Below are 25,496 nucleotides of genomic sequence, written 5' to 3'. Positions count from 1 at the left end.
TTCACAAGGAAGATATGGATCAAGCCCACCAGGGCTCAGGCTCAGAGGGGATGCGTTCTCACCAGCTCCGAGATAGGCCGGTCACAGGAGCCTAAGAGATACCCCAGCCACCTGACGGACAGCTCAGTGGCGGCCCCGGTCAGGCCAAGCTGTATTTCCCCAGACAGATGGCTTCCCACAGAGCACACAAACCCCCAGGGGCTGCCCATGAAATATAGAAATTATATAAATATTATACATAAATATTTTCTCATATACCTTCGCTATATAAATTATTCTCTTTTGCCCTACAAACTATATATGTGAGGTAGACAAAAAAAATACCCTGTGAGTGTTTCCCTTAAAGCTGTAGAATGAGGGGTCAGTGGCCACTGGTCCCCAGGGGTCCCAGCAGGGCTGAGGGGGATCTTTGGGGGCACCTGGAAGAGAAAGGGGTGGGAACAGGGAAGGAGGAAAGAGAGAGGGGGCTAGACAGAAAGGAACCCCCCCAGGCCGAGGGGCCCTCAGAGCCCACACCCGTGACATTGGCCTAGGTCATCAGTGTTGGTGGCCAGCCATGGCCTCGGTCCCTTGGAGTCTGCCTTTATCCTCCGCCACCCCGGCACTGCCGGCCACGGAGTCGGGGTGCAGATGGTGTATGGGCGCATCGGGTCCCTTCTTCCTGCCCGTGAGGTCTCTGCTGCCTTGTGACGAGGGCCGAGGCAAGGCGGAGGCAGACTTGGGGTCTCAGAAGAACCAGAAGGATGGGGCTGGCAAAGAGAGAGTCTCCGTGCGGTGGGGGAATGGAAGAAACGAGAAAAGCGGCTCTCTCTCCTTTTTGTTCTTCTTGCCAAGATGTGGGCCAGCTGCCTGGGTCGGCAAAGTCAGTCCAGGGAGGGGGTCTCGGGTAAGTTTGGCTTTTCACCAGAACCTCTGCAGCCAGAGATCCTTCCAGCATCTCACAGGCCGCCTTGACCCGCCAAAGCTAGGGCAACGCCTCACCCTCGGAGATCTCAGGGAGCCCGGGGCTTCTTCCTGGGCTCACGCTGGTGGTTTCGGAGCATACAGCTGATTCTGAAGTTTCTGTTCAGCCGCAGGTCGGCAACTCTAGGGAGAAAGGAAGCTGACGGAGGGCGCGGCAGGTCGGCAAAACGGCCAAGGGCTTCCCGATGGAGGTCACTTCCTCCTGGCTGGCCGTGGGCCCTGCTCTGGGGAAGCACTCAGCTTCCAGCAGAGTGACCCCTGAAAGGTCTTGGTTCTGAACCGGAGAGAGTGTGCGGCTAAGTGGGAACCCTCAGCCTGGCGGGTCCGTGGAGTGTGCGTGTGTGTGTGCGCGCGCGCCTGTATATATGTACCAATTACTCTCTCCTCCTCCCACATAGTGCCTGGGAAGGTAGCACTGGCAGTGTCCACAGGATCGGAGGAAATTAGCAAAGTGACTTCTATTCCTCAGGTAGGAGCCCAAGTGGGGGCCATCAGTAAGTGACGGGGGCCCCCCAGGAGCCAGGCTTAGCCAAGACTTCCCTGCACCTGTAACCCCAGGGCGAAAACCTTACTTAGATGAGTAGCCGCAAGAGCAGAAACGTAACCAGATTCGGGACTCTACTGTGTCACGACCGTCAGCTGTGTTGGGGCCTCGCGGCACGGGTGGACCGCAGCCACAGGGGAGCTGATCAAACCGGGCTTAAGGGGAGGCTGAGAAACGGAGCTCCTTGCGTCCCCGCCTCGAACCAGAAGGCTGTCACCCTCTCCTGTGCGGGGACTAAAAGTTCCACACCCAGAAAACGGCGAGGGGTCACTGTCTCTCTGTGCAACCTCCGCGCACTAGCTGGCTCTCCCTACCAGTCCTGCATTCACTGGTGCTCTTATCCAGCAGGGCCCAGTGGGTGTGAATAACTCAGCTCTCAAGGCAAGAACGACGCCTCAGTGCATATTTGAAAAGCCAAATCAAGTACACCGGGCTCCGGGGCAGGTGTCGGACTTGGCCTCCCTCGGGCCCAGAAAGCCTTCCTTTCTCCAAACAGCCCCTGCCACCTGGCCTTTTCCGCCCCGCCTCCCGCCCCACCTCTAGCCCAGCAAAGCCACACGCTGACACTGCCTCCCAGCGCCCTGCTGGCCCCGCCTGGCTGGCTCTAGGCCACTCATCCGAGGAATTGAGACAGCGAGGTGGTCCCCCCTCAAAAAACCCTCAGTCCTTCCTCCTTTGGTCTCCCTTATTCTCCCCGCATCCTTTCCTACTCTGCTCTCCTGCTCCAACGTGGTTGGGGACCCTCAGTTCCAGTCCCCCTGCAACCTCTCTTTGCTGGGTGTCGAGGGAGGGAAGGGCTGCCGGGCCCAGTGGAGAGGAGTGCGCGCGCGCGGGCACCGACTTCGGGGTGCACGCCGCGTGCGCCTGCCTGGGGGGCCTCCACGTGGCCGAGCACCGCGGGGTCCTGGCAGCGCCCCCCTGGCACACCGGGCCGCAGGCCTAATGCTTGCAGGTGTACATGAGCTCCTCCTGCACGCACTGCTGGCACTCCACGTAGCAGCACCACTGCACCTGGCAGTGGCAGGAGAAGGCCACCAGGCGGCTCTGGGTGTCGTAGCCCCGCCCGCAGCACAGGCTGCTGCAGCTGGCCTCCCGGGAGCACACCCTGCCCGCCGTGCCGGGCGAGTACTTGCTGGGCCGGCAGAAACTGGGCGAGTCTTCCATATAGACCAGGTCCCCGGGCCGCGGGGCCGGGCCCTTGGTGGGGCTGCCTGGCCGGGCGGGCGCCCACAGCTCCAGGCGGCCCAAGGCCTCGTTGGTGGCACTGGACACCTTGACAGCTGAGTCGTAACGCAGTTTCAGCGCCTGGCCCGTCTCGCGGAACGGGGCGAGCTGCTTCCAGCAGGTGCGCACGGCACAAGAGCCCGACACACCGTGGCACTTACATGTGGTCCTGAGGCCACTCTTCACTGCCTGCGAGGAGAGAGGGAAAGCAGGCGTGGTCAGGGCCATGGCACCGGGGTAGGCCAGTGTAGCCCCCGTCGGGGGTGGGGCAGCAGGACGGGCAAGAGGTGGAGGGAAGAGGGTGAATGGGACCCAGGCTAGCCCACAGGCCACCTTTGTGCAAAGTAGCTCGAGGCCACCCTGCCGCTGGGCCCACGTGCCCACCTGGCGGAGAGCAATGTGGGCCGGATCTCAGCCCCAGCTCCCTCCCCTGGCCCAGAGTTCTCGTGGAGTGGAAAACCCGCACAACTGAACACGGCAGCCCTGGTTTGCCCCGACTCAGTGATGAGGACACAGAACTCCATTTGCTAGAGAGCTTGAACCCTCGCCTCTCCCAGCCTCTCGTCCTGGTAGGCTTAGACACCTTTTACCCTTCAGTCCTCCCACTGCTGTGTGCCCTCTGCTAAGTCCCTCCCCTTCTGTGGGCCTCCTCGATCGTCCCATCTGTAAGACGGAGGAAGAGGTGATGTGGCAAAAGATATCAAAGTTTTCAAACGACGTTGGCTTCCGGGATGTCCGGGAAGGACAGTCTCTGGCACGGACACCCCTCTGCAAACAGGTTTCTGCCTCATCACGGCCGCATCCGAAGCCTGGCTCCCACCCGCCGCCCAGCCCGCCGTGCCGCCCAGCCCCCTTCCCTACTTCCCGCTACTTGGTACCGGTGTGCTGGTTGAAGGGGTGAGGTTCCTCCCGGGACAGCTCCGTGTGTGCGCTGAGGGGCACGGCAGAGGCAGGCCTCCTGCCGACCCGGCTCCCTGGCCCTGCACCCTGGCTGGGGCCGGGCTTCGGGCCTCCCGGCAATGTGCTCACCTTGATGCCCACGTGGGTGTTGTGAGCGTCCGCCCGTGCCCTCAGGTCTTTGCTTCCTCTCTTGGGCCCCAGGAAGTTGCTCAGGAACTTGGTGCTGTACTTGAGGTTGTCGCCGCACACGCCCCACTGCCAGGCCTGCCGGCTCTCCAGGCCCGGAGAATCATCACAGGTGCAGCGCTCCATGCGCCCGGCGCTGCAGGCCCGGGCCAGAGTGTGGGTGAGGGCAGCGGAGGACATTGCATACAGGAAGGCCGTCTCCTTGAAACCTGGGGCCGGGCACCCGGGGGGGGGGGGGGGGGATCCGGGAGGGAGGGGAGAGAGGGGGTGCTCAGAGGCTGCCCTTTGCCCTCTGAGGGCAGAAGAGCTGACGGGGGGGGGGGGGGCGCTGTGATGAGCCGGACGAGGGTCATATGGACCTGAGGATGTGGCCCGGGGCACCCTTGTGACACCCACACCTGAGCCTCGGGCTGCAAGCTGCTGCCCTTTAGACGGAACTTTCAAATTCACTATGGAGCGTATGCCCGGGCTCCCAGGGCGGCAGACAGGAGCGCCTGACTCTACGGGACACACGAGAAGGCTGAGATGCAAAGAGAAGCGACTCGGCACCTGGTGAGAGGCAGAGCGGGGGCCAAACCGCTGATCTCGACCCGAAGCGTGTGTGTGAGCCAGCTGGACCCATTTCTGAGGCCCCCGGTCCCCTGAAATATGCTCTGTGGGCTCCCTGCGTTTCAGGACGCCTCTGAAATGTCGCTTTCTGCTCCCTACCGTGGAGCGGACCTAATGACGGAGTGACCCTGAGTCTCCCGCGTGACTTGCTCCAGACTGACCATCCCACGCCCTTCCGGGACCGTCACTTCTCTCGTGTTCTTGTGGGCCGTGGCGCAAACCTGCCCCCCGCCCCCGCCTGCTCTCCAGTGCACCTGGGTGCTGGCAGCACCCTTTGGGGAGTAGCAGCAGCTCCGTCCCAGGCCCTTCCCCACCACGGACAGCAGCTGGCCTCCCATGTACTATCACTGCCTTATTTCTTTTAAATTTATTTATTTATTTTGAGAGAGAGCGCGCGCGCACAGGTGTGAGCAGGGGAGGGGCAGAGAGAGAGGGAGAGAGAGACAGAGAGAGAGAGGGAGAGAATCCCAAGCAGGCTCTGCACGGTCAGTGCGGAGCCCATGTGGGGCTCAAACTCACGACCCGCAAGATCACCATCTGAGCTGACGTCGGACACTTAAGACTGAGCCACCTAGCTGCCCCCATCGCTGCCTTTTTGTAAAAGCCCCTTGCTACTTGGTGACAGAGTCACATGATGACCTGTTTCCCCCGTGGGCTGTAAGCTCTCCAAGGGCAGAGGGGGTCTCGTGCAGCTCCATGCCTCCGGCGTCCAGCACCGTGGCTGGCTCGCTGCGAGCCTCACCGGACACTTAGTGAACGAGGGGTGGGAGGACGCAGCGAGGAGGGAAGAAGGCCGGGCGTGAATGGAAGGGGAGGAGGAAACGGTGGACCAACGGATGCGATGAACAAAGTCACGGGCATGAGTAAGCACCTGAATCCGGCCTGTCTCAGGGTATTCGGCCAACTATTCCCTGCCTTCCACCCTTATATGTTCTTGTACCTTGTTTTGCGTGTGTGTGCATGTGTGTGTGCGCAGGAGGCTGAGGGAGGGGACTGGGGGGCCACCCAGCTCAACTGTGGGGTCCTCCGGGATCCAGGAATGGGCTGGGCCTCCTCTCTCCCCGTATCTCCCCTGCTCCTCCACTCCCCCCAAGCTGAGGGAAAGACTGGGCCTCATTAACTCCCAGGACCCTTCTCACTGGGACTATGCTAGGTTCACAAGGGCAGCGTGGCCCGGGCCCAGGGGCCGGGGGAGCAGGAATGGGGGCCTCGTCCCCAGCCCCCCAGCCCCCTCCTCCCTAGCCCCTTTCTCCCCAAGCGCCCTCCTCCTCCCCAGCCCTCCTCCTCTCCAGTCCTCCCCAGGCTCCCAGCCCCCCTCGTCCCCAGCTGTCCCTTCTCCCCAAGCCTCGTCCTCCTTAGCCCCTGCCTCCCCACCCCCTCCTCCCCGGCACCCCCACTACCTCTCTTGAGCAGGCCTGTCCTCCCCTCCAGACTGCAGTTCCAGCGCTCATGTCGGAACTGAAACTGGCACTCGAGCAGGCTGAGGTGAGCAGCGTCCTGCAGGGTCTCGGCCAGGCCGGGCTCCCTCCGGCAGAGCTGTTTCTGTCGGCGGGACAGCTTCAGCAGGTCACACGGCTTCAGGTGGGCCCCGCTCTGTGCTGGGGCCGCAGCGGTGCCCAGCCCTGGGAAGGGTGTCAGGACCTCCCGCCCGGTCAGGCTAGAGAGAGCAAAAGAGGGAGCTAGTGACCCTCAGGGGTCATGATGGGGGAAGGGGGGGAAGGAAGACATGGGACAAGCAAGAGGAAAGGGACCTCCTAGGGGGCTTCATTTATACCCTGTTGGGAGGCAGGCCAGCCCCATGGGGTATGTGCCCATTTCACAGAGTGGAAAACCCAAGTGCTTGTAACAGGGTCTAGTGCCCAAGTTTTCCAGATGCCAAAGTCTCTGCTCTTGTTACCCATTCTATGTCCCAACTTTGCCCAATCATAAAAATCATCCGGGTGCTTATTAAAATATACAGATGCCCAGAATCCACGATTGGCAATTCTGACTCTATTGGTCTGGGGCGCAGCATGGGAATCTGTATTTACTACACATCTTGGGCGGCTTCTATGATCAGGAGAGTTTGGGGAAAAAACTGCCTGTAGCGTGACTGCTGCCTGGAGGGTAGAGCCATGTTCCTAAGAGGGGGCAGGCGGACAGGGGTAGATGTTGGGCAAACACTCAGCAGCTTCTCTGATGTCCCTCTCTCCCTTATGTTATATTGCTGCCCATGTAATCCCATGCCGACCTAGCCTGTTTCCATAATTCCCAGATCTTCAACCATCTGGCCACTCAGTGCCTGTTACAAAGGGATCCTTAGGGAATACCTGGATGGATGGAGGAAGGAAGGAAGGAAGGAAGGAAGGAAGGAAGGAACAGATGGATGGATAAACTGGCCGATGGGTGGATGAATTTCCATCAGGCCGTCAGCCCCAGTCTTGCCGTTCTACCATATCTGAAGTTCATGGATTCTGAAGTCAGGCTGCCACTTCTTAGTTGCGTAAACCTTGAAACCTTGGTTTTTTCCTCTGGGAAGTGCAAAGAGGATCCTTTCTACCTCCTGGGCCTGCTAGGAGGACCATATGGAAAGTACCCACCACAGTGCCTGGGACACTCCGGTTCACCTTTCTGCCGGTTAGAGTTTCTCAAGATTCCTTCCTCTTGCAAGGCGCTTTATTCTCCAACCTGGGCAGAGTCTTCCCTTTGTCCACATAAGGAAACACAGTTTTATGAGGAGGCAGTGACTAGCCCGAACCGTACAGCAGATGAGCAGCAAGGCAGGGACTACGTTAGAGTTCCTTTTCACTCTCCCCAGAAGCTCTCTGAGACGGTTCTCCTGTTGCCTATTCTGTACCCTGGTGGTCCTCAGCATGGGTAGAATATATACCATTCCAGACCCAGGCTAGAGGAAGCAGCCGCCTTCTGGAACACGCCAGCCTCATGGCCAAGATAATGAGCAAAAATGAAACCAGGTGATGGCTCCTAAAGCTCCTGCTTGGATGTGGCCCTTGTCACTCTTGCTTATACGCCACGGCCAAGGCAAGCCCTGGCCCAGCTGCGTGGTCAGAGAGGCACATACTGCATGGAACCAAGGGCCCAGCTCTCCTGTTTAGAGCCACCTGACCCAGCCAGGACATCTGGCTGGATGCCACACTGCCCCAGGGAGAGTGTGGGATCTGGCCAGGCCCCAGGTGCCCCCAGAAAGTGCCCGTAGATTCTAAATCCATCAGATGCAGCCAACCCAGTGTGGAGCATATCTCCGAACCCCCTGAGCAGAGACAGATGCTATCAGGCTCCTCCTGGCCCAGCCTGGCCCTAGGCTCCCCTGCTAGACAGGGTGAGGGCAGGGACCCGTTAATCATTAATCTTGGGGCAAATGGGTAAATTTCCGGCCCACTAGGTCTACACCCAAACCCCTCCCTGCAGCCTGGCAGGAAACCCTTAGAGCTTGACCCTTGGCAGGTCCAGATGTCAGCTCTAGCTGAGGAGGCCCCACCCTGACTGGCTTCCAGTGTGAAGGGCGCAAAGGGAGCAGGAGCCATCTAGCCCCTCACCAGCAGGTGCTGGTGTGCGGGACAGCTGCTCACACTGTCGCTGTGTGTTGGAAATTGGGACCTCCCTTGTAGCAGCTGATTGACAGGTGAGAGGACAAGCAGGGAGTGATGGCAGTTTGGACCAACGGGGCTGCGCATCCTTCAAGGCCTGTCTCAAACGGCATTCTAAGAACAATACTATTATATCATTATAGCTATATGATACCTTCTATCTTATCTTATATAGTCTATATTATTATCACTTTTTGAGTGCTTCTTCTAAGACCTTTAGCTTGCAGACATCTGTTGAGTTGGCTACCCACTGCTTCTTCCCAGCTACATGGATACCATGGGCTCGGCCATTTCATACCACATGACCTTGCTGCTCTGGCCTACTGATTGGACCAATGAGGAATCACATGACCGAAGCTGGGCCAATCAGTCCTTTCTCTGGGAATTAGGAATTGGAATGACGAGCGCATACGGTTGCTTTCTCTCTCTTCCTTTCTTTGGGCAATGGGGCCTGTAACTCAGGAGATAAAAAGAGGAAGCTGGCCCAAAGAGAGAGAAAAAGAAAGAACCAAACACATAGAGGGAAGCAGAAGTGAGAGTGGGAGGGAGAATTTGGGGAGCTTTTCAGCCCTGGCCCCAGAGACTTCCTACAGGCAGCTGTGTTCTTGCCTTAGACGCTCCTATCTGTAGTACAGCGTCAAGGCCCGGAGTTGGCTGTCCAACTAAGGATGCTGTCACTGATCACGACCTTCTGACAGCCGTGGAATACCAGCATGGCCTTGCCTGCACTTGTGAGCCAGGCTCAGCAAACATCCTCTCCCCCATCCATAGGCACCTATTTTTTTAAATTTCGTTTAATAGGCCCTGTGATTGATGGCCCCAGAAGTCCAGTATAAAGTCGGTTAATTTTATTAGCAGTAATGACACTTAGTAGCGATTAATGGTCAGGAAAGGCAGCCAACCGCATAGAGGCCTCAGGCCACACTGGGCCCTGGTCTGCCCAGGGCTGCTCTCAGAGAAAGCTCTCTGGCACTGCCTTAGGGACCCCCGCAGGACCTAGGAAGACAGCTGGGAGGTCTTCCAGGACCCAGTTTGCCTTTTATTTATTTTCTGTGTCGCAGCTGGGATCCTGTTTCCTTGGAGAAGACAGTGCCAGGACATCAAATTTGGAAAACACCGTATTTCCTCCGGTGGTGTTAGTGAGCTATCCTCCACACGCCCTTCCCTTGGCAGCTACTAGGGAAGGCTTCTTCCCGGACCTCAGGAGCATTCCAGGCACTGCAGGCTCCAGTCTGATTCAGGATCTGTGGGCATGATCCCCTCCCCTTGAAGAAGCCGCATTCCCCGGCACCCCAGGCCCGAGAACCCCACCCACCCGCCTCTCTGCAAAAACTTAATTGCCCACACGTCAGTCGGGCCCCATGAGAGTAAGCCGTACACCCGGAAGAGATCAAGTGAGCCTCATCAGTCTTACGAATTCAGACAAAATTTGTTTTCATAAAGATACTGCTCTGTGGTCAGGTCAGATGCCATCAGCCACACAAGTAGTCAGTGTTCTGAGCTGAAGAGCAGAGGCTGAGTAAGTTGTGAAGTTGCTAGCTGCTCTTCTGGGCTGTGGGACAAGAGTTCCTTCAGGCTTCTCACTGATTCACGTGTTCCTGAGCCCTCTGGGACCACACCATCCCTCCCCCCCCCCCGTATCTGCTTTAGCCCAGCTTGGTGTCCCCCATTCCTGCTTCCAGTCGGGCTCCTCAAGGCTGACTTCCAGCGCCTCTTCTCTTGTCAAGAAAGCAACAACCCCATGTGGCCAACTCCATTCTCCTCCCTTCTTTGCGTCCAGCCTGTGACTCTCTGCTCTCTGTACCTTCAGCCCAAAGCCCTCAGTGTAATAATAAGGCCACAAGCCCCCACCCCTACACAACGAGATGTCCCTGGCGTTGACTCCAGAGCATCCACAGCTACTCCCGGGGCCACCCTGTCTCCACCCAGCATGGGAAAAGTCAAGGGTGCCCCTGGGGACTTCATCTCACCTCCCCCCCCACCCCCAGGCCTCCTCTGCGCACCCCGGCCCCTCCTGCCCTGGCCCTCCTTTCACTCTCTAGTGCTCACCCCATCCACAGTTTTGGCTGAAGCTGCCCCATCTGGGATGACCTTGAAGGAGGGAAAAGAAGGTTCTCCCAGGACTTGGAGAAAGTGTCCCAGGAGACTGCTTTCAGTTACCTTCCGCAGGACCCCAGTCACCACCAAACCCCAAAAAGGAAATGGAGCTCACCTTGGAACGGTCACCTACCACCTGCTGGAGTAGAGGGACCCAAGGATCTCAGGCCCCCAGAGCTGTTCTGGCCTGGGTGGCCTGGTCCCAGTCTGCCCACACTCACTGGTGACCTTGGGCACATCCACTCTGCCCCTGAGCTCATCCCAACTAACAAATACACACTGACCAGTGGGAGACCATGACCGGCCCGGACTGCCCGGGTTCCAGTCCCACTTCCGTCTCTTCCTCGTTGTGCCACCTTGGGCGAAGCACTTCACCTCTCTGTGCCTCATCTGTAAAATACAGATAACCACAGTACCTACCTCACAGGGTTGTCAGGAGGATTAAATGAGTTCACTTTTGTACAGCTCTTAGAACAGTGCCCAACACCGTAAGCTCCAGGCAAGTGGCACTCTTGAGCACTCGCTGTGTGCCAGGCGCCAAGCTGGCTGCTGGGACCTGCTCCCGCCCTCGAGGAGCTCACAGTCTAGAAGGAACTTGGTTGCACTCAGGAGTACTCCAGAATTTCCCAAGGCCCCAAGAAGCAGAAGAAGGAGAAGAAGGCTTTGAACCAGCCCAGCTCCCCAGGGAACAATCAGTAGCTGCTCAGGGATCAGAACTCTCAGCTCCATCTGGGTGAGAACCTGACCTTGGCCAGTCCTGTCCTGCCTGTAGTAGGAGGCCTGGGGGGTGGGGAGGAGGCAGAGGAAGCTCCCCGGGAGCACCCCTGGCTAGCCGGGGAAGACCTGGCAGCTGTAGTGCATTTCCCATCACTTGGGGGTGCTCCAGGCTCCATTCTTCCACCCCCACCCCCACCCCTGTTTCTGGTTGAGAAGTTTGATGGTTCCAGGATGTGGGTGACTGAGTGGGTGGGTAGTGTAGGACAAAGCTGGCACTTCCCAGGGCACCAGGTAATGCCAGCCTGTCTGGACCCTTCGCTGGAGGGGCCAGGAGCTGTGCCTGGCACCAGGGACCATGCCAACTGTGGGCAGCTGCCTGGGAACCAGGAAAGCCTTGCCCTGCCTGAAGCATTGGCCTTGGCCCTGCAAAACCCCATTAGATGCTCCTGATAACAGGCTTCCGCTGCAGGGCCATTTGCATGGTAAGCGTTCCCTTTGAGCTTTCATCCCAAACATCTCAGCCCACCGCTCCCAGCCCTGACTAAATCCCCCTACACGCGCGCGCGCGCGCGCGCGCGCACACACACACACACACACACACACACACACACACTCCCCACCCCCACCCTGTGCTCTCCACCACCCGTCTCTTCCCAGTAGGGGAGGGTTGCTGAGGGCAGTGCCTGGCCCAAGAAGAGAGGGCATAGGGGCTCTGACAGTCCTTCTGCAGAAGGGGGGGTACCTTCAACACCCAAGCTTCTCTCCCCACTTCCGGTCAAGCTGCGTGAACCCACCCTGAGGACCGAATCTGGTCACCACCTCCCTGCTAAAGCTCATCCCCGGAGCCGTGTCTCCCAGCCCAGCCCAGCCCTGGCTCAGACAGAAAAGAGCCTGGCCCAGCTGTGGGCTTTGTCTCTCCAAGAACAGCTCCACTTCCTGTTTTACAGCCGCAGACCCGGCTGCCCGCTGAGGGTGGCATCGGGGAGACGTGTGCTCACAGCTAAGTGGGCAGCAAGCAGCCCATTCAGCAAGCGCGCTTTGCATCTCAACAATCTCGGGTATTTAGAGCTTGGCCAGTGCAACATCTGCGGAGGAGATGCTTCCCCCTCCTCCTGACTCTCTCTCCCTCTCCACTCAGACTCAGGCAGAGCTGGGAAGGGGGAACCTTCATCCCTGGTGTGCACGGGGCAGGCGGCACAGTGGCCGTGGAGGGTCCCCTTGTGCAGAGGACCCCCTCAGGGGCTGAGATCAGGAATGTCTCCCCCAGCTCCCTGCCTGGGTGCAAATGCACACCATTTGAATCGTTGTGGTTTAAGGCTGGAGAAGCCTTTTGAGATGGCCCAGGTCCAGAGGTTCTGCCCTGAGGACTCCTGGGAGGTATTCCAGAGGCTTCTGGGGGCAGGCAGGAGGGCAAGGGGTTTGCCAAGTGTAGGTCTCTGCTTTGCTCTGTCTGGTGCCCTGGGAGTTCACGTAATATTTATTGTCCAAGGTGACCCACTGGGTTCACGGGGGGACTAGGACTGTGCCCCGGGTCTCCTGATTGTTTCTGTCAAGCCTGGCAGTTTCTGCTTTCAGTTTCAACATAACACTTCAGGGAAGCAAAACTCAGTCACCACTGCAGCAAATGTCTAGGATGAAAGGAACACAAGACAGGTTGCTTTGAAAGGAAGGCAATCTGGTCAGGACTCCTCTGAGCCCCTGGGCAGCTAAAGGGAGGAGAGATGTATGCTCAGTTTCTGTTTGGCTAAAAATCAGAAATAAAGCTTAGAGAAGTGGCCTGCCTATTCATACTAAAGTGTGAGAGTCTGATATAATGCTAGTGCCTGAGAACATACTTTGCTGGATAGAAGGAAGATCAAAGGAGAGGGTCTGGGATCATGAAGAAGCTAAAGAGAAAGGGGAAGCCTGGAGTAAGGAGAGAGAGGGGTAGAGAAAAAGGGTGCTAGAAGCTTTAAGACAGCCTCCCCCAGCTTCTTGGGTTCACAGACCCAGCTCCGACCCAGGGGAGGAGCAGTTTAGGGAACATGGGACGGAGGCTTTAGGGAAAAGCAAGTAGTCATTGAGTCTCTCCTTGGGGCGAGCAACGCCCCCACCCAGTTCTGCCCACCATGAAACCCTGCCTCCAGGGTTGGGTAACTTCGGCCAAGTTATTGAACCATAGTAAGTTGACCAACTAACCAGCTCGGCAGGCTCTTGAGGGGTCACCCTCTGCCCCACGGACAGGCAGGCAGGCTCAGGCCGGGCTGGGCACCCTGGAAGGGCCAGACCCCTGGGGGAATGCCCTGCGCGTGATCACTGTGTGAGGAGGAGAGTTCCACTGTTCGCAGCCTGCTCCAGGAAGAGATGTCCATTTGTCCCCCCGCAGGGCCCAGGGATGGTCCACACCCCCACACCTCCCCTCTCAGCTCCAAGGGGAGCAACAGCCTCCCGACCTGGTGAAGGAGCCACTCCCTAAGTGTGCCCAGGGAACCCCAGAGTGGTCGGGACAGCGCTCGGGATGAAGGTGTAAGGGGCTCCCTCGGGAACAGAGCAGGGACCCCCCCGGGGCAGGACCAGAACAACTTCCCACCTTGGACTGTTCTGGACTCAGGGCCAGCCACGGCTGTAGCAGGGGGGTCCCTCCCCTCAGGGTAGTCAGTCTTGGCTACCACAGTCCGCTCCACGCTGGAATGGCTCCAAGCCCTCCTTCACGCTGTAACCCCTGCCTGGAACGCCTCTCCCAGTCCAAAAGCCCTCCCGGATCCCCTGGACTCTTTTATGGCCACGGCCCTTTTCAACACTTGACTCACAATGCAAGGAATAGGAAAGGTGATCCTAAGGCCCCGTCCAGTGCCAGCACGCTCTAATGCTTATCTGCCTCCTCCAGGAAGCCCTCCTTACTTGCCAGCCCCATCTCTCTCTCTCTCTCTCTCTCTCTCTCTCTCTCTAACCATCCCCTTTCTTTGTCTTCTCTCACTTTTACAAATATAACACCCTTAGTTCTGCATGGTTGACACTTTTTTCTTCCTCCTCAGAGCTGCAGACAGGTCTCTCCAAGTAGAGTGTAAGCCCCTTGGCAGAGGTCCTGGTTTCTCATACCCGGCGGTCCCCCATCCCCAGCTCAGATCCTCTACCCCAAGCGGGTGCTCCTCAGACACCTGAAGGCCGCAAAAATCCCTTAGATGTCCAACCCCAGGTGGGGCGTGTAGCTCCAGGCTGTCCCTCAGCCTGCCCCGCCCCCACTCCCACACCCTTGTCCTCCCTGGGTCTCACTCCAAAGCTGCAGGGGCCACCCCACACCCCAACCTTCCCAAGCTCGGCCCTGCAGGCACTGGGAAGGCGTGGCTCTCAGACTCGGATCACTGATGCGTGCTCTCCCCAGAGCCGGATCTCAGGGCCCCCCAGCCTTGGTCAGTCGGACCCCGAATCCTCTGGCTGCCGGCTCAGCCCCTGAGGAGAGTGGGAGAGCCGGTCTGTTCCCTCTCAACCTCAGTTCCTGGGGACGAGTTGTGCCAGGCAGCTGAAGCCTCCCTCTGATACCCAGTGAGGACCAGACAAGAATTGGCCCAAATCTTTCTGATGCATAGGGGTACATGTACCCCAATGTTTATAGCAGCGCTTTTAACAATAGCCCAAGTATGGAAAGAGCCCAAATGTCCATCAACTGATGAATGGATAAAGAAGATATGGGGGGGGCGCCTGGGTGGCTCGGTCGGTTGAGTGTCCGACTGGCTCAGGTCATGGTCTCATGGTCTGTGAGTTCGAGCCCCGCATCGGGCTCTGTACTGACAGCTCAGAGCCTGGAGCCTGCTTCGGAGTCTGTGTCTCCCTCTCTCTCTCTCTGCCGCTCACCTGCTCCTGCTCTCTCTCTCTGTCTTAAGAATAAATAAGACATTAAAAAAATTAAAAAAAAAAAAGATGTGGTTTATATATACAATGGAATACTACTTGGCAATGAGAAAGAATGAAATCCTGCCGTTTGCAACAACATGGATGGAACTGGATGGTATAAGGCAGTCAGAGAAAGACAGATATCATATGTTTTCACTCCTATGTGGAACTTGAGAAACTTAACAGAAGACCATGGGGGAAGGGAAGGGGAAAAAGTAGTTTCAAACAGAGAGGGAGGGAGACAAACCATAAGAGACTCTTCAATACAGAGAACAAACTGAGGATTGATGGGGGGCGGGGGGGGGGACTGGGGGATGGGCTTTGAGGAGGGCACTTGTTGGGATGAGCGCTGGGTATCATATGTAAGCACCGAATCACGGGAATCTACCCCCAAAACCAAGAGCACACTGTATACACTGTCTGTTAGCCAACTTGACAATAAATTATATTTCAAAAAATAATAATAAAGAGAACTCAGCTGGCACAACCTCTAGAGGTGACACGTGCTAAAAGTTTACCACAGGTTACAAACCTTTATCCACAATTCCAACTCCAGAAAGCTCAGACGACTACAAACTTTGGTGCAGTTATGGTGAATTCATATGGCAGCGAGTCCTGACCTGAACCAAAATGAGAGTATTCATGGTCTTTATTTATCCCCACATGCAGATGTTTTTCTGCAAAAAAGTAAAGTGTCTGATTATGGGGTCCTGCCCTAGACATGGCATATGCATTATATTGTCTCTCTAATAATTAAAAATTCTTGAATTCTGACATGACCTGGCATTAAAGGGAATGTAACTGTCAAGAAAGCAGACCTTCTCTGCTCTCGCCCTAAAACCAGTCTCTCTAGAATTTCCAGGATTCTGGGGGTACCTGGCTGGCTCAGTGGATAGAGCATGTAACTCTTGTTCTCCGGGTTGTGAGTACAAGCCCCATATTGGGCATAGAGTTTATGGAAGGAAAGAAAAGGAAAAAGAAAGAAAGAAGAAAGAAAGAAAGAAAGAAAGAAAGAAAGAAAGAAAGAAAGGCAGAAGGAAATAAGGAAAGAAAGAAAGAAAGAAAGAAAGAAAGAAAGAAAGGCAGAAGGAAATAAGGAAAGAAAGAAAGAAAGAAAGAAAGAAAGGGAGGAAGGAAGGAAGGAAGGAAGGAAGGAAGGAAGGAAGAAAATAATTTCCAGGACTCTGAACATGGTGGTTTAAGAATATTCTGGCTCTTTGAGACTCTCCATCCTCCCCCTTGGGTCTTCATCGCTCCAGTGAGGGGGTCTGTCCCATCCCCCAACCCATCTCAGCTGCCACCAGGATTCCCATGGAAGGTCCGCTGTGGCTGACTTCTGGAGTCTGAATGAGGCAAGTCTCTGCTTTCTGCTTTGTTTCTACTTCCTATCCTGACAGAGGCCAGGTCATGACCAAATAGTGTGTGCTCAAGAGAGTCAAGTGTAAGCAGAAGAAAGAGCAACCATGATGGGGCGGAGGAAGGTTCTGGGGGAGAGGAAGGGCCAGCGAAAGGGAGAGGGGCTGCCCATTTGGACATTCACTGAACACCATGAGGCAACGCCAGGAACTGTGGGAGACTCAGCCAAAAACAGGGCCCCCAAGACCCTTGCCTAAAGGGAGCTATGCGTGAGTTGAAGACACAAGCACATGGAAAAGAAAACGGACAACAAAACAAGAGTTTAAGACACGCAGTGCAAGAGATGCCCAGGGCATATGCCAGGTGAAGGGTATGGGGGATGGAATGGAGGGCCTCGAGGGTCAGAACCACCCAGAGGGAGGCAGACCCCGTCAAGCCCCAGGTCAACATGAGGCAGGGAGGACGAGGTTGGCTCTGGGTTCTGACAAGCTAGAATTCCAGTTTGGTGCCAGGCGACTTTGGGCAAGGCACTTGGCCTCTCCGAGCTTTGTTCCCCACTCACCTACATGAAGATAATTATTCCAGCACCACCTCCCGGGATGTCACAGTGGTTAAATGAGATCGTGTACATAAAATGCTGGGCACAGAAAGGATTCACATTATACAATGACGAGGGCAAAGATGAAGGGAGAAAGGAACCGAAGAGGCTCCTTAACTTGGGAGGCTCTAAGACCAGATTGCTCGATTTCTTGAACTCCTCATACACAGACAGCATTTCAGCACTTTTATATATGCTCATTTAACTGTCACAATAACCCTGCAAGGTAAGGATTCGCCCATTTTATAGATGAGAAAACTGAGGTTAGAACAGTTAACTGACTTGCCCTGGGTCACAGTTAATGAATGGTTGGATGGAAGATTGGAATTCAATCTGTGTGACTCCAAGTCCAGTGCTCCTTACGCTGTAGCAGGGCCTTGGGCTGCCTCTCTCCCTGCTTAGGCTGATGCCACGGTGGGGTTCACCTTCACAGCACCCGGCCCACCTCCTCCCGAGCCCAACTTCTACCTGATCACAGAATCCTAAAGGCACCAGGCTCTCTTCCTTAGGGGGTTCCAGCCCAGGAGTCCCCCTGCCTTGCCTGCCCTCCTGAGCCTTAGAAAATCCATCACTATCCACGAGGAGGCTGGTTTGACCCTGAGCCCAACGGCACAGCCCAACTTCTGGGGGGGGGGGGGGGGGTTGGGAGGGGTTACAGCTTAGCCAGGGAGAAGCCGGCCTAAATTCCTTCCCCAAACACAATGATTCGTATCAGTGATGTTTGCCTTTCAATCCAACACCCCAAAGCAGTAAAATTTCTTCTCCCCTTTCTTCCCTCCAACCCTGTTTTCCTCAGGACCCAATCAACTTCTAAAAATGTTTTCAAATGAAAACAATACCATCCAAATATATAAAACACGTAGGAATACATCTTTTTAAATTATTCGCAAGACCTGCGTACTGAAAATTGCAAAATATTGCTGCAATACAATTTAAAAGCCCCCGATAAAGAGATATGCCTGTTTATAAATCAGCAAATTCAATATTGTTAGAAGATCAATTCTTTCTATCAACTGATTTATAGGTTCAGGGCAATCCCAGACAAAATCCCAGCGGGCTTTCCTATAGATATTAACAAGCTGATTCCAAAATTTATGTGGAGGGGCGCCTGGGTCGCTCAGTCAGTTAAGCATCTGATTCTTGATTTCGGCTCGGTCATGATCTCACAGTTTGTGGGTTCGAGCCCTGTGTCAGGCTCTGTGCTGATGATGCGGAGCCTGCTTGGGATTCTTTCTCTCCCCCTCTCTCTGCCCTTCCCCCACTCAAGCTTGCACTCTCTCTCAAAATAAATAAATAAACTTAAAAAGTGTATTCAAAATTTATGTGGAAATGCAAAGGACCGAGAATAGCCAAAACAATTTTAAAAAGAGAGAACTTGGCTTCCACACCTACTACACAGCTACTATAATCAAGACTATATGGTATTGGCATAAGGATAAATATATAGATTAATGGAATGGAATAGAGAGCCCAGAAATAGGACCTCATATATTGAATCAATTAATATGTACCAAAAAGTGACAACAGAGGTGGCTCAGTTGGTTAAGCTTCTGACTTTGGCTCAGGTCATGACCTCACAGTTCATGAGTTTGAGTCCCTCATCAGGTGAGCTCGGGCCCCACTTCAGGTGACCCCCATTTCTCTATCTCTCCCTCTCTGTCTCTGTCTCTTTCTGCCCCTTGCTCACTTGTGCCCCCCACCAAAAAAAAAGGAAAAAAGAAAGAAACAATAGAACTAAGGGTTAAGAGCTTAAACTATGAAGTTTCTAGAAGAAAATATAAGAGGAAACGTTTACAGCCTCTGAGTAGACAGACATCTCGTGGATAGGACACGAAAAAAGCACAAAGCACATAAGAAGACGAAAATTGTACTTCCTCAAAATTAAGAACTTATATTCTTCCTAAGAAATAAAAAGGCAGGGGCGCCTGGGTGGCTCAGTCGGTTGAGCCTCCGACTTCGGCTCAGGTCCTGATCTCACGGTTTGTGAGTTCGAGCCCCGCGTCGGGCTCTGTGCTGACAGCTCGGAGCCTGGAGCCTGCTTCAGATTCTGTGTCTCCCTCTCTCTGACCCTCCCCCATTCATGCTCTGTCTCTGTCTCAAAAATAAATAAACATTATAAAATATATTAAAAAAAAAAAAAGAAAAGAAAAAGGCAAGCCACAGATAGGGATGAAATATTGCCGATACTTTCTGACCAAGGACCTGTATCCAAAATATACAAAGAACTCTTACAAATCAATAATAAAAAGACAAATTACCCAATGAAAAAGATAGCCAAATGATTACCATGTACATGAAAAAATGTGCAATACACCATTCATCAGTGGGAAAATGCAAATTAAGACCACAATGTGATAGCAGTAAGTACCTATCCACTAAAAGGGCCAAAATTAAGATGGACAGGGAGGCGCCTGGGTGGTTCAGTCTGTTAAGCGTCCAACTTTTGGTTTCGGCTCCGGTCAGGGTCTCGCAGTTTGTGAGTTCGAGCCCCAGGTCGGGCTCTGCGTTGACAGTTCAGAGCCTGCTTGGGATTCTCTCTCCCCCTCTCTCTCTGCCCTTCCCCACCTCAAACGAAGTAAATAAACATTTAAAAAATTTTTTTTAAAGATGAACAATAGCTGACAAGAGTATGGAGTAATCGGAACTCTCATACATTACCGTGTGAAACAGTATCGTCACTTTGGAATACTATTTGGCTGTTTCTTGTAAAGTTAAACACAGGCATACCATACGACCCAACACTCAGGCCCTAGGTATTTATCCAAGAGAAATAAAAACATACACCCGCATACTTACATGTACACAAACGCTTACAGCATTTGGAATAGCCCCAAGCTGGAAACAATACCAATGTCTCTCAGCTGGTAAATGGATAAACAAATTATAGTAAATCCATACAGTGGAATACTACTCAGTGATTAAAAAAAAGGGGGGGATGTCCTACTGATATGCCTAACATGGGTGAATCTCAAAAACATTATTGTAAGCAAAAGAATTCAGACACAAAAGCTATACCCCATATGATTCCACTTGTATGAACTTCAACGGGCAAAACGAATCTATAAGGACAAGAAGCAGAGAAGTGATGGTCTGAGGCTGGTGGGGGAGGGTTGATTGCAAAGGAGCCTAGGGATCCTTTGGGCTGATGGAAATGTTCCATTTAGTAGTTGTGGGGGTGGGCACACGGGGTATACATCTGTTAGAACCCAAACTGTGCATTTAGGATGCTTGCATTTTACTGTATGTAATGTTGATGGGGGGGGGGGGTTAAGTTTGTGTCTTGCCTCTTAACAATGATGACACCTCTACAACCCAAGAAGATGGTTAGAGGGCCAGCCACCACCCAAAGTGAGCCTGTACAGGCACCCAATCAGGCCCTTTCATTCATCGTCTCAATTAAGCCTTGCATCAGTCTTTAAGGTAGGTATTGTTATCACCCATAGCTCAGCAAGGTTAAGACATTCACCCAAAGTCATACAGCTAGCAAGACAGGAGGCTGGGATTTAAACTCAGGTCTAGCTGATTCCAAAGCCTGTGCTTTCATAAACTTCTCTGTATCAACCCTAGAGAGGAAAGAAACCCAAGTAAGGCAGAGATCACACATTTTAAAAGCACCCCCAAAGTCAACCAGGATTTGAAAAGGTGTATCCACAGGAACTACCTCTACTTACAAAGCCACTTTTCACATGATACAGTGCATGTTCATTTATAAAACACCACACAAGTTAATATTTGCAGAATTTCCAAGCCATCCAAGCCGACATAGAAGCTCTTGAGTCATCCTAGACTTCCAGGCCAGGTTCAGCCCATTAGAGTTAGGGAACCACACGGCGCCTGGGTGGCTCAGTAGGTTAAGCATCCGACTTCAGCTCAGGCCATGATCTCACGGTCCGTGAGCTCGAGCCCTATGTCGGGCTCTGTGCTGACAGCTCAGAGCCTGGAGCCTGCTTCCGATTCTGTGTCCCCCTCTCTCTCTCTGCCCCTCCCCTGCTCGTGCTCTGCCTCTGTCTCTCAAAATTAAATAAACATTAAAAAAATTTTAAAGAATTAGGAAATCTAGGACCTCCAGGTGCCATAGACCTTGGAGGCAGTGACCTGAGTGACCTAGCAGGGGAGGGGGCTGCCCTCCACCCCTTACCCCCTCCAGCTCCTTGTGGCTGCCATTCCCCTGGATGGTCACACAGTATTAGCTCTGGAGACTCTTGCTTGGAGGGCAAAGAGCCCAGACTGGAGGCAGAACCTGGTGTCTATCCTGCCTCTATCCTGCTGTGTGACATAGGGTGAATCACTAAACTTTCCTGGCCCTCGGTTTCCTTTAGGGAACTATTTACAGCATCCTGTATATCTTTAGAATGGCTCTGGGAATCAGATGAGAGAGAGAGAGGCCTTATGAGAAAGTGATTTGTAAACTGAAACACTAGTTATTAGGGCATTATCAGCATGACCACAATTCAGCTCTGGGTTCATACAAAAGCCCCAGAAGAAATTGCTGGCTTACTGTGGTTTGGGGGATGATGGCTGCCTCATTTGAAAAATGGAAATAATAATACATGACCTGTTTGAAACAGGGAGTTGGACCCCAGATGCTTCTGGGACACTTTCAACTCTTAAATCTATGATTCTATGATTTCAAAGACCCCAAGAAGATTGGCCTCACCTGCTCTCCTGATGTTTGAATTTTTTTTCTTTTTTTTTTTTTTAATGTTTATTTATTTTGAGAGAGAGATAGAGAGAGCAAGCTGGGGTGGGGCAAAGACAAAGGGAAACAGAGAATCCCAAACAGGCTCTGTGCTGTCAGTGCAGAGCCCGACATGGGGCTCGCACTCACAAACCATGAGATCATGACTTGAGCTGAAATCGAGAGTCGGCCGCTTGACCAACTAAGCCACCCAGGCGCCCCTCAATTTCCTTTTATCAAATGCCCAAACACTTCATCTTATAATCAGAAATGAGATTTCAAATGCAAATGACCTGGAGAAAGGAGAAGCAGATTGCCTCTCATTCTCACTATGGTGTGGATGACTGATACCAGATTCCTTCCAGAGAGCAAATTCTGATGGGAAGCTGGAAAATCTGGCCTGACTGAGTCACACTAGGGCTTCCTCAGTGGGAACTCAGGCTGAATCCTGTCCAGTCTCTGAGACTAAACACATAATAGGGCAAAGCCTCAGTTTTAGCTTATTCTCTATTTGTCCAGTTCCCCACACTGGGGTGGTGGGGGCTTGAGTCTATTTGGTCAGCTTTGCCTAGTTGGGTTCATGACCTGGAAGAAATGGCTCCAATACTCACATGATCCCTCTCAACCCTAACCCAGGCCTAATCAACCATCCCCTCCCACCCCGATTTCCAAGGCGCCCCCCCCCCCCCCCCCCCCGCTCACAAGTCTCAAATTCTACCTCTGTGCACTGCTACAAACTCCTTTCCCTTTCAAACCACACCAGCCAGGCTGGTCCAGGTCTCCTGGAGCCCCTCTCCTCTCACCCCATCTGGCCCTCGCCCCATCTCCGACCCCCAAACCCAGACAAACAATTGTGGAAATGAGCTGGGGTCCAAGAGGATGCAGGGACATTCGTCCTCCTGTTCTCCATCCCGGCTCAGAAACCCCTGTCGGGGCCGGGATATCAAGAGACTATGCCCAATCTCTATACTAATAATAATTGCTGGCATTAGTTGAGCATTTACTATGTGCCAGATACTGTCCTAGGTGCTTTACATGTACTAATGCACAGAATGCTCATACAAAATAGGCACTCTTCTCCTCATTTTACAGATGAGAAACCGAAACACAGAGAGGTTAAGTGACTTGGCCAAGAGCACACAGCCAGCAAGTAGCAGGATTATATCCTGCCTGCTGAGGCAACAACTGTGCCTTCAAGCCTGAAGTCATTGGCATACAGGTTGGTACACTGTTCTCAGTGCGGAAATAGAGCTCAGTTCTATCCAGTTCAGCCCCTTCTTTGTACAAATGAGGTCACTGAGGCCCAGAGACTGGTCTTCCCAGGTCACCAGCAAGCTGAGCTCAGACCTAGGGTCTGGGCTGACCTGCCTACCCCCACCCATTATATTTCAGGAGAGGCCCCCTGCTCACAGCCAAGGCACGTTTTAACCAGGGGTCATGACCCGGAAATTAGCCCACAGCCCTTAGATGGGCCTGTGCAGGGACTTCTCAGATCCTTACTCGCCCTCTCTGGCAGGTCCTTAAGAACAGTCTGTGGCAGGTCACTGGCTTGGTGTTTCATTGCCTTCGCTTTAGTCGGACTGTAAACCTCACCCTGATTTGGAGTGAAGATCACAAAAAGTGACAAGATTAAAGTCACAGACTGTACACATTTGGAGCGAGCTGTGGGTGGAGGTCAGGGAAGCGCCTTGGCAGCCACGACCCCACCTCCCACCCAGGTCCCTGGGTCAGAGAAGGAGGGTCAGAGAGAAGGGACAATTGCCCTGTAACTTGCACTGCATTCAGCCGCCGCTCCCCGGCTCTCTCCCCAGGTGTCTCCCCAACTCTGATCCTCCTTTTCCAATCACGTACGCCTCCTCCCTTCTGACGCTCGGTCGTTCTCCCCGGAATTCACCCGACGCCGGGGCTGAGATTTGGTTGGGCTTCCCTAGCGCATCTCCAGCTGACACTCCCCGGGGTCCGCAGGTCCGCGTCCCCCCGGGATCCGCGCGATCCCCTCCCCCGGCCGGGGTAACACCCCACCCCGCCCAGCCACGCAGCCCGCAGGGTCTCCATTCTGCAGGGGGAAGGGCAGAGAGAGGGTGGAGAGAGAGCCCGAGGCGAGGACTGTGGCTGGACGGAGACCAGGTTACAAGCAGACAGGGCACACAGTGAGGATCCAGCGAGGGCATGAGAGCGCGCGGGAGGGACGCCTGCACCCGCAGGGACTGGGTGCGCGGGGAAGACGGGGCCGGGGTCCGAAAACTGTGCAGAGTCCGGGAGCTCGGGCGGGGGTCCGAGACCGCGCGCAGCGGGCGGGATGTGGTCTCGGACAGGGCGGGGTGGCAAGAGCGGCGGCGAAGAGGACGGAGAGTGGGACACCAGAAGGTGCGATCGGGGCCTGAGCGGGGAAGTGGGGGGGGGGGGGGGGAGCCAGAGACCGAGCTCGGGGCGCGAATTCCGACAGCCGGCCGGGACCGGGGCCCGCCGGGGGCTAAGGTCTGAGTTCGAGGTTCCCACCGCGGCCGGGACCAGCGGGAGGCAAAAGTTGGCCCCGCTCTAGCCGGAGGAGGGGGAGGCCGGCGGGCCGGGGACGCGGGCCAGGGGCGCGGCGGGCACTGACCCGAAGTAGGCGGCGGCGGCGGCGGGCAGCGCCAGCAGGCAGAGCGCGGCCAGGGCCAGCGCGGGCGGGGGGCGCATGGTGCCGGCGGCGCGGCGCCCTGTCGCATCTCCTCGCGCCGCTCAGCGCTCGCAGCGCCGCCACCAGCCGCCCGTGGGGCTTTAAACCCGGGCGGGGCGGAGCGGGGGTGGGGGAGGGAGCGACGCTGGAGGCCCCCCCCCCCGGGCGGTGAGCCCCCCGCCCCATTGGCCCCGCCGGCATCGCCCCGCCCCCGTCGCGGGTGGGGCCGCCGCCCGGGGCCCGCCCCCGCCCCGCCCCGCCCCCATCCTCCCGTCCCACCCGCCCCAGGTGAGAGCTCACCTGTCGCCGCGCCCGCCGCGGAACGTGAAAGCCCCCCGGGCGTGGAAAGGCGGGGATGGGGGGACGCGGCGGAGACCGGGGAGTCTCTGCATCTCCCCGCGGGGTGGAGGGAAGCGCAAGAGTCTCTCCCCCGAAGTACGGGAGTGGGGGTCCCCTGAAGAAGGGCGGCTCCTGGAATCTGCGGAGAAGCCGTGTGGTGTCCGCTGTCCTGCGCGGCGGGTGTGGGTCTCTCTGCCCGGCCCCGGGACTTTGAGGGGCAGGGCCGCCCTCCCGAAACGGGAGATCCACGTCTAATGGCTGGGGGAATCCCTGCTGTCTGGAAAAGGGAATCCTGGAGGGGCGTCTCTGGGGGGGGGGGGGAGGGGGTGGTCTCTTAGGGTAGGGGTGGGGGGGAAGGATCCCTCTTTCTAAAAGGGAGACTGTCAAGGGCAAGGTGCACAGCGCGGGCCTCAGTGGGCGTCTGACAAAGTGCTGCTGTTCACTGGAGAAAAATCCAGATTCTCTGGATCGTGGGGCAGGAAAAGCATGGGTGGGAATGGGAGGGCCGGGGAGGAACCTGCTTTCCAAAGTATATGGCTGCCAGAACCTCCGTCAAACAGGATAAGAATCTCCATTATTGGGCCACAAAGCTCTGTCTTGCTTATCCTTTCTGAAAGTTTAACCCCAGTTCCTCCAGCGAAGGTGCCGTGATCAAAGCAGCAGGTGACACGTCATGAGAGAGACATACTACCAATGACCCAAGCAAGATTTAAAATGCTTTTGAGGGTCTTGAACACTGGGTCAAATCAAGCAAAACAAAATATAACTTGCACCCAATGTCAAGATCTGCGCGCAAAGTTTCCCAAACCTCAGCCACGCGTGTAGAACATCAGGTGACAGTGACCTTGGCTTTGCCGTGGACACCAGTGTCATGGGGGCTTAGGAGACTGGTGGGGAGACGGCAGCTTCTACGTCAGGCAGGATTCGCAGAGGAAGACCCCTGCCACAGTGAGCCTCTCTGAGCTCAGTTTCCCTGCATACTGACTGGAGGGATTAGATGATCGATGATCTTTAACAACTCGGTCAGCCCTCTCAGTTGGCATGGTTCTGTTTATTGAGGTGCACAGCCCTTTGTGCTGAGTGGAGACCTAGAGTCAAATCATGTAAATCGCAAACCCTGGATATGAAATGGAGATGATGATGAATATCTCACAGGACTTTTGTGCAGG

General features: G+C 55.0%; 1 protein-coding gene across 1 annotated transcript; it reads right to left on the bottom strand.

Annotated features, from left to right (window-relative positions):
* Positions 1-1,666: 1,666 nt before the first annotated feature.
* Positions 1,667-24,050, bottom strand: WNT9B (Wnt family member 9B). The gene is made up of 4 exons (XM_045489331.1): positions 23,932-24,050; positions 5,827-6,083; positions 3,761-4,026; positions 1,667-2,920 (listed from the first exon to the last, which is right to left on the bottom strand). Exons 1-4 carry the CDS (start codon positions 24,006-24,008, stop codon positions 2,447-2,449), a joined length of 1,074 nt encoding a protein of 357 aa, XP_045345287.1. The 5' UTR covers positions 24,009-24,050; the 3' UTR covers positions 1,667-2,446.
* Positions 24,051-25,496: the final 1,446 nt, after the last annotated feature.

This window comes from Leopardus geoffroyi, chromosome E1 (assembly GCF_018350155.1).
Source record: "Leopardus geoffroyi isolate Oge1 chromosome E1, O.geoffroyi_Oge1_pat1.0, whole genome shotgun sequence".
NCBI lineage: Eukaryota > Metazoa > Chordata > Mammalia > Carnivora > Felidae > Leopardus > Leopardus geoffroyi.
This window is presented reverse-complemented; position numbering and strand designations above follow the sequence as displayed.